At 38.2% G+C, this 16,669-nt stretch overlaps 2 protein-coding genes across 3 annotated transcripts; one reads left to right on the top strand and one right to left on the bottom strand.

The window, feature by feature from the left end:
* Positions 1-4,012: 4,012 nt before the first annotated feature.
* LOC111331659 (beta-2 adrenergic receptor-like) lies at positions 4,013-6,475 on the bottom strand. The gene has a single exon (XM_022936816.2). The coding sequence runs from the start codon at positions 6,275-6,277 to the stop codon at positions 5,303-5,305; it is 975 nt and encodes a 324-aa protein (XP_022792551.2). The 5' UTR covers positions 6,278-6,475; the 3' UTR covers positions 4,013-5,302.
* A 1,036-nt stretch (positions 6,476-7,511) lies between these two features.
* Positions 7,512-16,296, top strand: LOC111331677 (histamine H2 receptor). 2 transcript variants are annotated; one of them, XM_022936834.2, is made up of 4 exons: positions 7,512-7,622; positions 8,529-8,598; positions 9,278-9,723; positions 13,894-16,296. In XM_022936834.2, exon 4 carries the CDS (start codon positions 13,986-13,988, stop codon positions 15,009-15,011), a length of 1,026 nt encoding a protein of 341 aa, XP_022792569.2. In that variant the 5' UTR covers positions 7,512-7,622; positions 8,529-8,598; positions 9,278-9,723; positions 13,894-13,985; the 3' UTR covers positions 15,012-16,296. The 2 variants fall into 2 exon arrangements, with proteins under 2 accessions (XP_022792569.2, XP_022792567.2); XM_022936832.2 differs by having other exon boundaries at positions 13,697-16,296.
* Positions 16,297-16,669: the final 373 nt, after the last annotated feature.

Here is a 16,669-nt window from a genome sequence, read left to right as displayed (position 1 = left end):
AAATAGCAATTACAGGCAGAATGTGAGTAGTTCATGGTTTATGTCCTCAGTTAACCTCTTACTTTGAAACTATCTTGCCAGCCACCCTAACTGCCCACCGAAAGAGCCACAGCTGCTCTACTACCTTGCCGCTGAGACTGACTGAAGACTGCAAAACTGAACTAGATTCAAACAACACTGTTGGAACGACACTAATTGACCTCAGCAAAGCCTTTGATCGCCTCCCTCACAATCTACTACTTGAAAAGCTTGCAGCGTACCGTGTCAGCCTAGAAAGCCTAGAGCTACTAGCAAACTATCTGAAAAACAGAACACAATGTGTTAGCCTAAATGTCATTCGTTCACGCACCGAAAAGATAAGGTCAGGTGTTCCACAAGGGTCTGTATTAGGCCCGCAGCTATTCAACATTTTTATAAACGACTTGTTCTACAACATTGAAAAAGCCAAGCTATCCGCATATGCAGACGACAAACAACTTTACTGTAGTAACGCAAACGCGAGAATTGTACAGAGGATCCTAAATTCTGAACTAGCTGTGGTTTCAAGCTGGATCAAGGACAACGGCCTACTTCTAAATGCTAAGAAATGTGAATCCTTGGTCTTCACAAAATCAAACCTCCAACGTAACCAAGCAAAGAAAGACAAAATCAGCTTCATGATTGATGGAACATCTATACAACCCTCTACCACCTGCAAACTCCTGGGCGTGCTTATAGATGACCGGCTGAATTTCAACAATCACGTAGCTTCACTATGCAAGAAGATTTGCAAGCAAATTGCAATCATATGCCGGTTTAGAAAACTTCTTAGCTCTCAAACCAAGCTTACACTATATAAGGCTTACATTCTTCCTCACTTTACCTATTGTTCCACAGTGTGGATGCACTGTGAAAAAACAACATTGGCTAAACTTGAAAAACTCAACGAGCGTGCTTTAAGATCAGTCCTTAACAACAGCACTAGTACCTATAGTACTCTACTTGAAACAGTAAATATGCCCACATTGCACAACAGAAGAGTCCAGGACATGTACATTCTTATATATAAAGTTATTCACGGGACAACATCAAATCCACTTCGTACTCTGCTGACGCTTAGAAACAACTCACACAACCTACGTGGCGAACTGATTCTTGTACAACCCAGAGTCAACACTGCTAAGCATGGGCTAAATACTTTCAGGTACTTTGGTCCAAAAATCTGGAACTCTTTATATAACGACTTAAGAACTTCACGAACACTAAAAGAGTTTGTAACACGTATCAGGAAAATTACTTTTGACGTATGCAATTGTACCCTTTGTAGCTCTTAGACTTAATGTAATTTTACTCTGGATGTAGTTTTAGTACCCTATCTTTTCAGTAGCATGTATATAGTTATATTAGTGTATTTAATAATGTTATTAATTGGTTGATTAATTAATTAATTAGTTAGTTAACCTTATATTTTACTTATTATCTCTGAACCTTTATTGTAACTTTTTAGTATTATATTTCATTTATTTTCTACTCGATTCATTAGCTATCTAAGGTAGGTGCCTGACAAGCTCCATACATTTCGAGTATAAATAAATCTACATCAATCTACATCTCGATCAATTCTTCGATCAAGAAATATCAACAATCTTACGAATGTAACATCCAACCCAGTTTATTCTCCGAAAACCTTATCACGACTGCCGCTTTGGTTGTGCCTGATCAATGTCCGTTCCATCAAATCAAAATCTGCCGGCCTTCTGGAATTGGTGAGTCACTATAACGCTGATTTGTTCGCCCTTACCGAAACCTGGTTAACGGCAGACGACACTGCTGCAAAGCTTGAGATTATTCCTTCTGGCTTGTGAGTTATTTACAAGCTTGTGAGTTATCCTCGTATCAGACGCAGAGGCGGCGGCGTCACCTTACTTTGTAAGGATTCCATTTCCGTGGTTACGACTAAACAAAGCGATTATAATTCCTCATCTTCATCATTCGTATTCTCTGAGCTTTTAGTGAAGTCTGGCTCATTCGTTGTGAGACTAGTGATTGTTTACCGTCCGCCCTCCACCAATTCCTTTGTTAGCAACTTCACGTCATATTTAGAATCGATTATTTTATCTGTGAAACCAATCTTGATCGTCGGCGATTTTAATCTTCACGTCGAAGTAGACGGCGATGCAGATGCTGGCGATTTTCTGGACACTTTGGAATTCATGAGCTTAGAACAACACGTAACTGGACCAACTCATAACCTTGGTCATACCTTGGATCTAATTATCACTCGTCAATCAGACTCGATCATAAAGAACAATCTCACGATCGGTCAATTTTCCTCTGATCGCGCAGCTATTCTCTGTGATCTCAATTCCATAAAACCTGAAGCAAGTGTTAAAACTGTCACCTACAAGAACTCCAAGTCAGTTAATATCGAATCTTTTAAAAGTGATCTTGCTAATTTAGCACTGTGCAACGATAACATTGTCAACTTAAGCCTGGATGATATTGTTAGCTGCTCAATTCAACCCTTTCATCGCTCATTGAATCTAACGCTCCTTTGAAGAGTAAAACTGTGGTCAACAGGCCTCGTATGCCTTGTTTTAATGATTCGATCAAGGCCGCTATCAGAGAAAGGAGAAAAGCGGAGCGTAAATGGAGAGCTACAAGGGATCCAATGTATTATTCCGTCTTCAAACAGAAAAAGAACCCTGCAACACTGCTGATGAACCATGCGCGTGGTTCATACTACACCGAGTTCATCAAGAAAAATAGCGCTGACCAGGGCAGGTTGTTTAAAGCCGCTAACTCCTTATTATCAGATTCTAAGAAATAATGCTTGCCCGGCGGATCCAATGCTGAGGCGGTCGCAAACAACATTGGCAGGTTCTTCATTGACAAAGTGACAGGCATTCACTCTAAACTAGGAAGCGCTTTGAATTCCAGGTCGTTGACACAAGATATGGATAACATTCCTGCTTATAACTCACTTACCAGCTTCAAATCGCTGTCAGTGGATGATGTACGGCGCATTATTATGCGATCTTCTAAGAAGTCATGTTCACTAGATCCTGTAACCACGTGACTGGTAGTTGAGTGCATGGATGTTCTTTTGCCTGTAATTACGTTAATTATTAATTCATCTTTGCAGTCTGGTCATTTCCCTGATTTATGGAAGGAGGCAATAGTAACACCTTTACTGTAGAAGTGTGGATCTGACCCGTCTAATTTTAAGAATCTACGCCCTGCCAGCAATTTATCCTATATTTCCAAACTCACTGAGAGCGCTGTCGCAGATCAGATTGAGTTGCACCTGGCTAAGAACAATTTGTATCCAGCATTCTAGTCTGCATATAGGAAATTTCACAGCACGGAAACCGCTTTGGTGAAAGTTCACAATGACATTCTGATTAACATGAATAAACGGCACGCGACTCTCCTCGTTCTCTTAATACTGAGTGCTGCCTTCGACACTGTAGACCCTAGTATTTTGCTAACATGTTTAAGATCAAAGCTGGAAATGGAAATGGAACTGCTCTGTCGTGGCTTCGCTATTATCTAGCCGGAAGATCACAACGAATATTTGTTCAGGGAGCGCTTTCAAATGTCTTTCATCTTCGTTACAGCGTTCCCCAGGGATCATGTCTAGGCCCCGTTTTGTTTAACATATACTCAAGCAAAATCTTCGACATTGTTGGTCGTCACCTTCCAAAACTTCATTGTTATGCAGATGACTCCCAGCTTTATTTATCGTTCAACCTAAGTTGTGCTGTTGGTCAAGACGAGGCAATTAGATCAATGGAAACCTGTATCTCAGATGTTAAGCAGTGGATGACCACGGACAAACTTATGCTTAATGACGACAAAACTGAATTTATTGTAATAGCATCACGACACTTCCTGAAAAAAGTTGCCGTTAATACTATCAGGGTCGGAGACTGCGATGTAGGCAAAGTGTCTGTGGTACGGAATTTGGGCGCGTGGTTCGATGATCAATTCACTATGGCCGTACACATTACCAAAATATGCAGTGCTGCTTTCTATCACCTACACAATATTAGACGTATAAGGAAACACCTTTCAATGGACTCAGCTGCGACTCTTATTCACTCCTTTATTAGCAGCCGAATAGACTACTGTAATAGTCTATTATACGGTGTGCCCAAGTGCCATATCGACAAATTGCAGAGAGTTCAAAACGCAGCCGCCAGACTTGTTGTTATGCAGGGCAAATTTTGCCACATTACACCGGTGCTCCGTCAGCTGCATTGGCTTCCTATCTCATTTCGTATTAACTTTAAGGTTCTACTTTTAACTTTCAAAGCCATTCACAAATCCGCACCGTCCTATATAAACGATCTTGTCAAAATTAAGCCTTTAAATTCAAGATATGGACTGCGTTCTAATGACGGAATGCTGCTATCTTGCCCGAGTTTTAAAACTTTAAAAACCCTAGGCGACCGTGCTTTCGTTGCTTCGGCGCCGAAACTCTGGAATGATTTACCTTCGGAAATTAGAATGGCTAAATCTGTCGACACTTTTAAAAAACTCTTAAAGACGCATTTTTTTAGTAAGGCTTTTTATTCTTAGTTAGCTCAGCTTTTAATATTTTATACTACACATGATGTAACTGATATCTATTACAAAGCATTGTTGTAACGATGTAATTAGTATTTATTTCATGCATTGTTGTAACGATGTAATTAGTATTTATTTCATGCATTGTTCTAATGATGTAATTAGTATTTATTTCATGCATTGTTCTAATGATGTAATTAGTATTTAATCCATTTATTCCATGCATTTTTGTAATGCGCAGTTGATCATCCCGTCATGGAAACCGCGCAATATAAATTCACAATTTTATTGTTATAAAGGACGTTTTGACAAGATATTTTGGGGTCGATCGAAACATGACAGTTTGTAGACTTTACATGTTTTTTCTTTTGATATGACCAGCTTCGTTGCTGACTTTTTCTCAGAAATAAAGCTTTGAAAATTGCCGTTTAAATAGTAGTTCGTATAACGAGGAATAACAGTTTCTGAAAGCTGCTTCAATGAATTTCTGATCAAAATTTTAAAAGTTTTTAAAAAGGAAAAATTTGGATAAAAAAGCTGCAACTGCTTAGCGTTCAAGGTGTGACAATTAAGGTTGACCATTAGAAATCAAGAGCTAAGCGTTTGAATGAAAAAGTACAGGCTCAAAGAGTCAATCACCAAATTTCTCTCCGTTTTCTTTATTGTACATGATTCAGTAAATAGTCTTAAACTGTAGTTGCGACGCAAATATTTTTCGTATTAATCTATTAAACATTGAATGTCGAGTAATTTAAACTGCTGGCGGATTGCTTTTCGAATTTCGAAAACTCGCAATGATTCTTCGAGAAAGCTCTCTACTCATCCGCTTTCGACCCAGAATTCTTCTCAAAGTGTTTTTAAATTCTGGCACTCTTATCGTGTAAACCCATGGATTAACGGCTGATGATAAAAAGCATAAAAAGGCGAACCAGAACCAAGCATAGTCAACTTCTAACTTTTTACAGCGATTCGCTGTCGTAAGCTCGATGCAGGAAGCCACAAAGCTTGGTAACCACATGATCACAAAAAGAAAAATAACTACTCCCGCTGTCCAAGCTGCTTTTCTGTTCATAGCAGATAATCTCGCTTCTTCTGCGCTTATCTTGCGTTCAGCGATTTTCTTGATCTGCGTCCTTGCAGCGCAGTAAATTTTCAGGTAGCAAAATCCAATGAGGAAGAGTGGAATGATAACTGTTAACACTGTGGTTGAAATCCAAAGTCTTGGAAGCTCGTCTGAGTTGTCGATAAAAAGTCTCACAGAGGCAAACAAGAAAGAAAATAGCCAAATCAAAATTAATGCGGTGAAACACTTCTTGCGAGTCATGATTCGGTGGTATTTAAAAACCGCAGTAATTGCTATATATCTATCAATGCTGACAGAACATAAATTAAAAGTAGTGCTTGTTGTCGTTTGGATCCACATTAAGTCAGCAAGTTTAGAAAGCCAGTGGTTTCCTTGCCAAATGTTCAATGCCACTTTAGATATCAGAATCGGGTTCATGAGAAAACCCACTGAAATGTCTGCCACAGCGAGCGAAGCGATGAAAAAGTTTGATACAGTTCGGAGAGACTTTGTTTGATAGATCGCAAGAAGGACAACACAATTGCCGAAAAGACAAGTCATGCTGGAGACAGCGTACAAAAAAATCAGAAAAGCGGAAGAAATTAACGACATTTCCGCAACACATGGTTTGTCGTTTGCTCCCCCGAAGCTTCTGTTCTTCATGATAAATTCCAACCGAAGCTGAGACTCTTTAGGCTCAATCTTGATCTATGCGAGTTATGTGATAGAGAAGACCCTAACTAATCACGACGCATTTAGAAAAACGCTTTCGAAGAAAACGTCATGTCTTTTCAACGAGATACAATCTTCGAGAAAGTTACAATTTGAAATGACCCACTTTCCTTAATTACACACGGAAAAAAACTAATATAAGAAACAATTATGTCCTTCTCAATTAACTTTTCATGCGCGTTTTTGGATGTGGCATGTTTTATTCTCAATTTTGTAGATTTTGACGGACAGTTTGAGACGAAACTCATTTTTTTTGTCAACTGGTTGTCTTCAGCTCAGCCACGTATCAGATTAAAGTTCCCTCTATTTACACAGTTGGAAAAACCACTTTAATTAAAAAAAGATGCGCTAATTTTAGCCACTAAGACATGGTTGTCAGTGTTAGATGTTGTGTGGATCCCAGGAAAAAGATTGCTGTACGTGCGCTTCCCATAAAATGAAGCGAAATTGGATGTAATTAACTTCAAACACCGACTTAGCGACGATCTTTGACTTGTGAATGTATCAGCGAGATTTTTGATGATTTATGGCAAATAATATCGTGTGATAACGGTTTTCGAATACAACCAAAAGCACCAGTTGTTTGTTCTTCATTACTCTATTGGACAGGAAATTAAAAGATCCTACTAACAATTTCTTCCCCCTTCCCCATTTATGTTGTTTTTTTTTTGCAGTTATTCTATTTTATCTTTAAATTTGATGAGGTAATTCTTGCAGCTTGTAGCAGCACTCAACAAGCACCTGGTAGGCACAGGTTTGTATCCCGCCGAAACCAAAAGTTTCCAGGCTCCTTTTCTGCAACCGCTGAAATTGCAGCACACCAGCGAGGACCATGTTTGCATTTCTTATTTTATTTTTAATCACACGTGAATACAAACCACACAGAGGAGATTTCATCGTGAAAAAGCTAAAACTTGTTAGGTTAAAATCTACTTGAGCGTGTAACATTAATGATTAAAACCCCCTTTTAAAATGTACTCTCTGTATATGTGCTCAGATTATTTTCCCTCTATGTTAGTTTTTTTTTTTGTCATTATTTGTTCACCCCAGCGTTAATTATGCAAGGTTATGCTTTGCCTTTGTTTCACATGAAGTATTTATCTCCTATCCGACCAAGGGAAGACATGAAGGCTCCTTCTCTTCCCCTGTGTAATAAAACAGCCGCCATCTTGGATTTTCACCCCGAAGAGAGTCAGGGGACGAGCTGGAGTGAATCGCCTTGGGGGGTCTAAAACACTGAGCTGGGTTGTTGAAAACACTGTTTCCCTATCCTGGGGTAAGTGTAAATTTTTAATTTACTTCAATAGCTCTGCAATGGAATTTTTCTTTTGTATTTTTTTTTCCAGTGAGTTTCGAGTCATATTGAGAGAAGATCCAACAAAGCCTCGGCCCTTTAACACGCTCTTCTACACGAGAATTTAAAGCTAAGGTTAACTTTAATTCCCGGATTAATGTTAACCCCTTTTCGAACAACCCGAACTGGACAACACTGATCTGAGTGAAGGCTCGGCGGGATCAATCATTTTCAGTTTCTCCGCCATTTATTTTTTGTGTACGTCGGTTTGGACAGGGTAGACCTTTGCCAGACTTGCAGACTCAATCACATCTTTGAAAATGTGCTACTTAGAACCTGGCGCGATTTGTAGCAAGGATCCTTTAGGTTTTGGTGGCATATTTTGATGAAGGAAACTCAAAAACGGCATCTACATGCATATAAATTAAAAAAAGATTGGAAATAACACAAACTAAAACAATTGCATAATCCCTTCAGCAATTTGTACACGGTTCAGTTTTACGTCCTACAAACGCGAACTTGGCTTCCTTTTACTGCATTCACTTGAAAAAAAAAAAAGCCGAAATTAGGAAAGATCTCCCCTATATGGCAAGTTCAAATATTTTCACATTATCACACAAGTATTTGAACGGCAGACAGCGACAGTTGGACCCTAGCCATATATCAAACCTATTCGACACAACAGGCTGAATTAGCTGTGAGTTAGTAAATAAAACCTATCTCCAGTCTCCACTCGGATCTAAATCGAGGAGATGCTTAGCAAATGAAAATATTAGAATTGAGAAATGAAGTTAAACGACCGCTCTAGCGAAATTACTTTTAAATGTTGTTTTTTGAGCATCATTGGATTTATAGGAACTTTTTTCTTTTCTTTTTTTTTTTTTAAAGAAAACTTCCTTCTTGCGTGAGTAAGTGACAGTCTTATTGAAGCGGAACGACAGAAAAACGCATTGGGAAGGTAAGCTACGTTGACACACTGAATGTTTAGACGAGATAAGGGATTTACTATTGACAGTATATTGACAAATTGATGCTAGGAGTGATACAACAAAGAAAAAATTAATTAAGATCAGCAATGAAATAAAAAAAAAACATTCTACGAAATACAAGTGGAACAGGTGGAACTCCCAGTACTTAGATTAAAAGGGATTCTATAATTTTTTTATCGATTTTTGAGGACCACCGCAGGGTTGTAATCTCCCATTATCTAAACTGGCTTTCCTGAGGTTTATTAGTTAAAAAAATTCAAGACTTATCCTGTTTTGTTGGAAATATCGTCAGGCGCGACAATATGACATTTATGGCTAATTTGACATTCCATTTCGCTTAGTCAACTCTTGATCTCCCTCAGCGTTTGCAATTAATGTTTTAAAAACGCGAAGAGAAAAACTAAGTGCAGAATCATGGTTCAGTTTTTAGGCAAATTCGATCTCCTCCTACTGGTGTATTGATAAAACATCCACAGCTGAACAGAGTATCAGTGAATTACTAGCAGTTTGTTTACATGACATCTTAAGCGTCAGGTTTATTTTGTAGATGCTAAATGGGTAAATTTAACTTGCAAATGGCGGAGAAAAAATAAAGAAAAACAAATGCTGAAAAAAAAAATTCCAAATTCGACTTTCTTCGGATTTCAGACCATCGTATGCCAAAACTCTCCTTCGTTATCGTAAAACTCCGAGGCGGATGAAGGGTAATGTATGTAATCCTAAGCTAATTTCCAAACTGCTAAGTGCTCCAAGTTTACATAGATATACAAATTAGCTCAGAAGAACGTCATGCAGTCTAATTTGTCCCGAGCTACCCTATCAATTTCACTTTGTAAAAAGGCAGCTGTTTCTGACATTTCGACCATTGTATCATCACACTTGTCTCTGTGGCTTCGAACTACATCCCTATATTTAACAATATTGTTAGTTAGGCCAGTTCATTACCGGAGGAATTAAGACGAAAACCGAAGTTTACTCAAAAGAACGGATATCATTTGACGAGACACATCACAACTCGACTTATACTGGGAAAATATTCCATCTCAAGCCAGCTTTCAGGGAAAAAACATCAACAACAATGCGTCCTTGTTAGGGTAAGAAATCTTTCAGGTTTTAATTAATTTCCAAAATCGTGATGATTGTATAGCCTTTCTAACTATTATTTATACAAATTATTTGTAAATGACAATTTGCTTCTTTTGTCCCCGGCATTAGTCAGAAATGAGCGCTAAAATATATCTCAAAGTGGATTTATGGGTGTTGATCATGTTCATCATATATTTTCTTTCGAAGCAATTTCCTCAAAAATTTTCTTAATTCTGCTTCATTAAGCTTTGATTATATTTTGCTAATGGGAGAATTCAACCCGGTGATTTTGGCTTTGACTGCGAAAAAGAAACTTACTTGAGAGAAATTTCCACCCAACATTTCCATCTTCTTTCGTTGTGATCTGGGTTCTCGTGGAGAAATTGCGTGAGTATCAGATTCAGCTCTATCTTTACATTACCACTCAGCTTTGATACGCGATATTGAAAACGTAGAATACTGAAAACTTAGTCTGACAAACATCATGCATCTTATACAATGAATATATGAAGTTCATATATTTTGAACTGCGGTTGTAGATACGTATGATGCACGATCCTCGCAGTAGAGAGCGCTATTTATGCAATAGCGAAAATCAGACCTGAAAAAAACTCAGGCCTGTACGGGACTGTCTGTGTGTCTGTGTGTCTTTATTGTTCAAAAGATAAAATTACATATCTTATGTTACATCTAATACAGGAAGTATACTTTCACAAAGCTACATTATACTTAAAAACAATTCTATTAAAAAATGTATTCTTAAAACGGTTTGTGCGAATAGCGGGCATGACAGGGGATTTATTTCTCAAATTATACCTCGTGATCTTGGTCTCAGGGAAGTAGGCTCTAAGAGGATGGCTCAGGATAGTTGAAACCTTGCGACCAATTTTGTGATCTTGCGTTTTAAGTAAGTCACCTATCACTAATTTCTTAGATATGTATTTACGTTTAAAACAACGATCTAAAAACTGCTGGGCTGTAGTTAGCTCTGACTCAGAGGCCCCATGCACAGATAGAGCATAAGTGATATTAGGTAGGACAATGGAATTAAATAAAACATCTACTTCTGCTTGGCTACATCCTTCCTTGCGGAGGCATCTGATAACGTATAACCCTTTATTAGCTTTACCTAACTTTTCTTTTAGGTGAGTACTGAATTTGCAGTTCGGCTGAAACGTGAGACCAAGAATGGTTATTGTACTAGTCTGAGGTATGCCAAAAATACTTTTGTAGGCCTCGGCAGTGTGACCTTTTTTATACATAATAAGCTCTTTACATTTAGTAGAATTTGAATTCATTCTATTTTGGCTTGCCCACTGTAAAAACTGATTTATTAAGTCTACAGAGTGATCTTTATAATAATATACCGGAGCAATAATCGTACAGTCATCAGCGTATTTGAAACCAAGTGTCTCGTTCCCTAATTTAATTTCCAGATCGTTAAGAAATATATTGAACAAATAAGGTCCTGAAACACTACCCTGGGTTGTGCCCTTGTTAACTGTTTTCCAATTACAGACATGATTCCCGAAAATAACTCTTTGTTTTCTATCTCGCAAAAAACCTAACCACCAGTTTATGATATACGGGTTAAGTGGTAGACTCTTAAGTTTCTCAGCAAGGAGTTGATGGCTCACAGAGTCAAAGGCCTTACTGATGATAAATCAGATACAATGAATATATGAAGTTCATCATATATTTTCTTTCGAAGCAATATATTCATTGTATCTGATTTATCATCACGGGCTTATCACGAATCAACTTAATGGCCTACTCCCAGTTGGCTTGTTAGCTCAATTGGTAGAGCGCTGCACTAGTATCGCAGAGGTCAGTGGTTCGAATCCCGTACAGGCCTGACTTTTTTCAGGTGTGATTTTCGCTATTGCATAAATAGCGCTATCTACTGCGAGGATCGTGCATCATACGTATCATGCATCTTATTGAGATCGGAATTCAATATCGGCATCAGACAGTTAACAGCAGGTTTCAAACTGAAAATCAGCATTTAAATGAAGAAGGGAATTGGAAAACAAGGAAACAATTCTCATAGGTGGACTGCAATTATTAGCAATGCAGAGAAGAAGCCTGAAAAGAAAATCAAGCTTCAGCGGGACTCGAATCTGTTCCTCAAGATATTAGATGAGCGCTTCTACCAAAATAGTCCACTCTTCGTCTGAGCTCAGTGAGTAGTAGTGCCCAACTGGTATCTGTTATCTATTCTTCGTTAAGGGTATGTCATTATGCATGTACCGAAACAGTAGTTTCTTCACTGTGTATTCCAAAGATCTGGGAGTTCGTTTCCTCGAAGAAGAGTCAAATTTATTTTTTGTCTCCTGCTCGTGATGAAAAAAAAGAAAAAAAAAAAATACTGCAAGCCGGTTATTGAGACGAGGTCTAACCCGAACCGCGGTTTTACGTAAGCAATGTGCCTCAGGGTTGATTTAATAATGTAATTTTCCTTCCACCATTATATTCCGGCCTTTCATGTCACTGTTAAAAAACAAATACAAGTAAATATAAAAGGTTCTGTTAAATTGAAGATGGCTAAAAACGCGGTTTTGTTAAACAACGGTTAAATTTTGTTTAAACAACCTGCCCTATATATATCTTATTAACCAAGCGCGAGGGCCGTACTGGGAGAATATCGGCCCGAGGTCTTGACAGTACGGACCGAGCGCAGCGAGGTCCGTACAAAAAAGACCTCGGGCCGATATTCTTCCAGTACCGTGTTCCGAGCAAGCTTGGTTAATAAGAGATTTATTACACGACTGAAGTTCAAAGGGACACAAGTGCGGTATCATTCGGGACCATTCGGGATAGTGCCCGGTCCAATACTTAGCGAATATTGGACCGGCAATAGAGCATTTTGATTGGTTGATTTAAGTTATTGGCCCTCTGACTGCCCGAGTCGTGTAATAAATTTCTTTAGAGCTTCTTTTTATTACCGTAACGGAATCGTTACTGTGAGAATACTTGACGACGACTGATTTCTCGCCTAAGATGACTAAAATTAAACCCGTTTCCATCATTATCGAAGGGGGAAAATACTTTTCCTTTTTTTGGATGGGAGGGTTTCACAAGCAGCAAACAACTCTTTTTGTGTGATTTTCTTAAACCGTCTCTGTAGCGCCTCACTTACGAATGTCTTAGAAACTAGACAGAATAAGAGGCGATGGTTCCCGAGCTGGACTCCCGATCAAAAGGTGTGGATGCGGTCGAGAGGTCTGGGTACGATCGAGATGTCTGGGTACGATCGAGATCTGGGTACGATCGAGATCTGGGTACGATCGACCTATTTTGATAATATTTCTCGAATGGTTATTGCGACAGTTCAAAGATTTGCATTTTGATTCCCGGCAACAAAATTAACAAATCTAAGATTATCATTAGTTTTTTCATTTTGTGTCTCGGGTCCATTCATTTAAAATAAGCGCTGTCGGAAGCTTTATTCAATATTTGATTGATTTATCTAGATATTGGATTGCGAACAGTTAAAAAATCTGAAATGTGAATATTAACAACAAGCTAGATGCAAGCTAAAATTTATTTCATCGCCTGAATCAGTTTGTATCGCACTATTTACCAGTAAGTTCAGGACATTTTACTTTTAAAACTTTATCCTCAACGTAGTCTGGGAAATCGTGCAGATGAAATTCTCAGCTCTGCGCATCATAGCCACTCGATACAAATCTGAAAGCAATACATTTTCTGCAAATCGTTTTGTTTTATCACCACAGCTATCAATTACCCCAAGTCGCAATAACGGAAAACCCTCGAAATGAGATAGATTAAAACGCAATTTTAAACTGTTCACTAAAACTTTTCGTATGATCTATCTTAGTGGACAGATTACAAATCTGACATAGTCTAGGTCTGTTAATACCCCGTCATGTTTGCTTTTCATTGTCGCTTCTTGTGATCCTATAGCTTTATAAAACTTGTTTGCTAATATTAATTCACTGTTCCTTTTATCCTGAGGAGATGACACCCATTGGAAAAACAATGGACTATCATCGTCGGGAATATTCGAAAGCTTTATCACTTGACAGGTTTAAATAGTACTTGAGTACAAAGCCTTGTGAAAAGACGATTGTTCTACGAAGCGACTATTGTGCAAACGTAGGTCTGTTGTTAGCGTTTGAATGACTTTTCTTTAATGTATACATAACTTCTCTTAGCTTTTCAGAGCTGACTTCGTTACTCAGTCCCTTTGAATTCCGTGTCGCGTTCGTAAAGCCAACAAAGTATCCTTCGAACGAACGATCGCGACATGTTGACAGAAATACCCTCTGAAGAATTAATTTGTTTTGGTATCATTTTGTCCGCGCTTTCAATCCTAACTCTTTTGGGAAACAGCTTGGTGTGTCTCGCCGTTTGGAGATTAAGGAATTTGCGAAGCTTGACGAACTATTTAGTGTGCAGTTTGGCATATGCTGATTTTTTGGTGCCTATCCTTCGTGTTATTTACATCAACATTTCAGTGTATGCCGGAAAATGGGTGTTTGGAGTAACATGGTGTTATATATCATCGATGTGCGGCGTGCTATTATGCAGTGCTTCCATCCTTCATCTCTGTGCCATCAGCATCGAAAGGCTTATTGCAATAAAATGGCCGTTATCGTACGACGCCAAAGTCACTCCGAAAAGAATTGTCATCGTGCTGATATACATCTGGGTACAGTCGCTTGTGTTTTCTATTTTCCCTACTTTTGGTCTCGCCGAGCACCGTTTCAACCCAGTTCTAGCAGAATGCGAGATAAACTGGCTCAAAAAGCCAGCTTTGACAGTACTTTTACTCGTGTTTTATTTTTTCCTGCCTGTTACTGTAATGCTAATTGCCTATGCGATTATTTATAAGGAAGTTCGCAGAAATAGCCGCAGAATCTCTGCGCTAGAGAGCGCTGGGAATCAAGGCTCGCGAAGTAACGTGCTAAAAAGGGAGATGAAGGCTGTTAAAACTTTGGCAGTGGTCGTTGGTATGTTTTTTATCATGTGGATGCCATACTTTGTTACTACAACCATTCGGGCTTTCAGAGGAGATGATGCCATTCCGGGTGCTCTCCAGAGGACTGTTATAACGCTAGCTTACGGCAACTCATGCTGCAATTTTGTTATTTATGCGCTAATGAATGCTCAGCTAAGAAACGCGTTCTATCGTATTTTGAAAGAGTGTTGTGGCACGCGTGAAGCGAGGATAGATTTGAATTCCACGCGCGGATTGAACTTGACTACTGTAAGTAGAAACAGGCGAGCTGAAGCACCTATGGAGAGCAAAGAGAAGTATCGAAGAGACTAAATAAAACGATCCTACTTCAGTACTCATAAATAACTAATGCAGAATGTCCAGGCATTTTGCACGATGGTGGGTAATGGTTGAGGAATTCGAAAAGTTGAGTAGTAACATATTCAGTAGATGCGTTTGAAATACGCGCATATTTATCGACAAGAAAAAAATTACGTTAAAAAAGTGACTATGTTTTCAATATTGTTCTTATCTGTGCTAGTCACTAGAATTTGAGTCAATAGATTATACGTGTGAAGGCATTAGGATTATATTGAAAAAGTTTCTGCAAAAACATAATTTAGGCCAGAATCGGTTGACTTCCAAGTGAATTTGAATTTTTCCTAAACTTGTCCTTGATTTTTCTCAAATTCTACTTAGGTATTAGATAAAGATTTGGATTGACATATCTACAGTCTAATAATGGCTGTGGCAGGTTCATGCTCATCATAACGCGTATTATTATGAATTAAAGTTACTGAGAAAAATCTGATCGGTCTAAAGTATTCAATCAGTATACAATAGAGTGTGTAGTTGACATGATAAATACATTTTATCATATAAGTACTGATATAAGTAAAGTTTGTTGAAACATTTTACATAAAAATCTGCGATAAAATATTGGAAAACATTACACGACGTTTCGACGTTTCTAGAACGTCATCATCAAGTGAGAATGAAATAACAAAACTAAGATATATCTAGATGAGAAAATGAATAAATTAAGAGTAATTGAGAGCTAAACAAAGAGCTTAGCCTTAATGAGTCGCTCTGAAAATTCATCGAATGAAAATCGTCTCTCTTTGACGAGAAGCAAACCCATTAGTCATACGAATTTTCTTCACTAGTGATAAATATCGCATGACTAATCAGAAGCATGATGCGATTTTTTTTTTTCACGAGTGGGAACCGATCGTATAGGTTTTTCCCGCCTTTCGGGAGAGATGAAGAAAGTACTCGACTACGTTTCAGAGTAAAAAACACTTTGTTAATTTGAAAGCTTATGAGAGCTAATATTTTCAGAAACTCTTTAATTGTCAAAAGTAAACGTAAATTTCTTTAAATGGAGTTTGTAATCTTTTGTTTTGAAATGAATTAATGAAAAGTGTGGTTTTACCTTTTTAAGCATATTCACATTTAGTAATTAAGGCGTCTTGACAACATTGATAGTATCTTAACAAAAGCTATATCGAGTTCACGACTTCTTTGTCTTCTGTGGTCAATTGCCTGTGATTAAAAAGTTACAAACGTTTGTAATAACTCAATACTAATAAAATAAACAAATTACTTCATAGATAAAGTTGAAATGGTAAATTGGCCACCGTAATGATTACAAAAGCTGACGTTTCGAGCGTTAGCCCTTTCGCTCCGACTAAGGGCTAACGCTCGAAACGTCAGCTTTTGTAATCATTACGGTGGCCAATTTACCATTTCAACTTTGTTGATATATCCAAATTATTTCGTTACTCCCACCGACGCAGCCCCAAACAGTTTCTTTCGAAACTATCAGCCCTTACTTCATAGATAGTTCACTTGTACAATTTTTATTCACTTGTTGTGAAAACCCGCAAACTCACTTGTTCGAAGGCTCGCTCGTTCGTCGGCGATTCTTTACAACTCATGAAAATTAATCTTAGTGCGCTTACCAACGATGAAGTAATCTAAGTATACGT

Source organism: Stylophora pistillata, chromosome 7 (assembly GCF_964205215.1).
Source record: "Stylophora pistillata chromosome 7, jaStyPist1.2, whole genome shotgun sequence".
Lineage (NCBI taxonomy): Eukaryota > Metazoa > Cnidaria > Anthozoa > Scleractinia > Pocilloporidae > Stylophora > Stylophora pistillata.
Note: the sequence above shows the minus strand (reverse complement) of the source record. Positions and strands in the feature narration are given on the sequence as shown.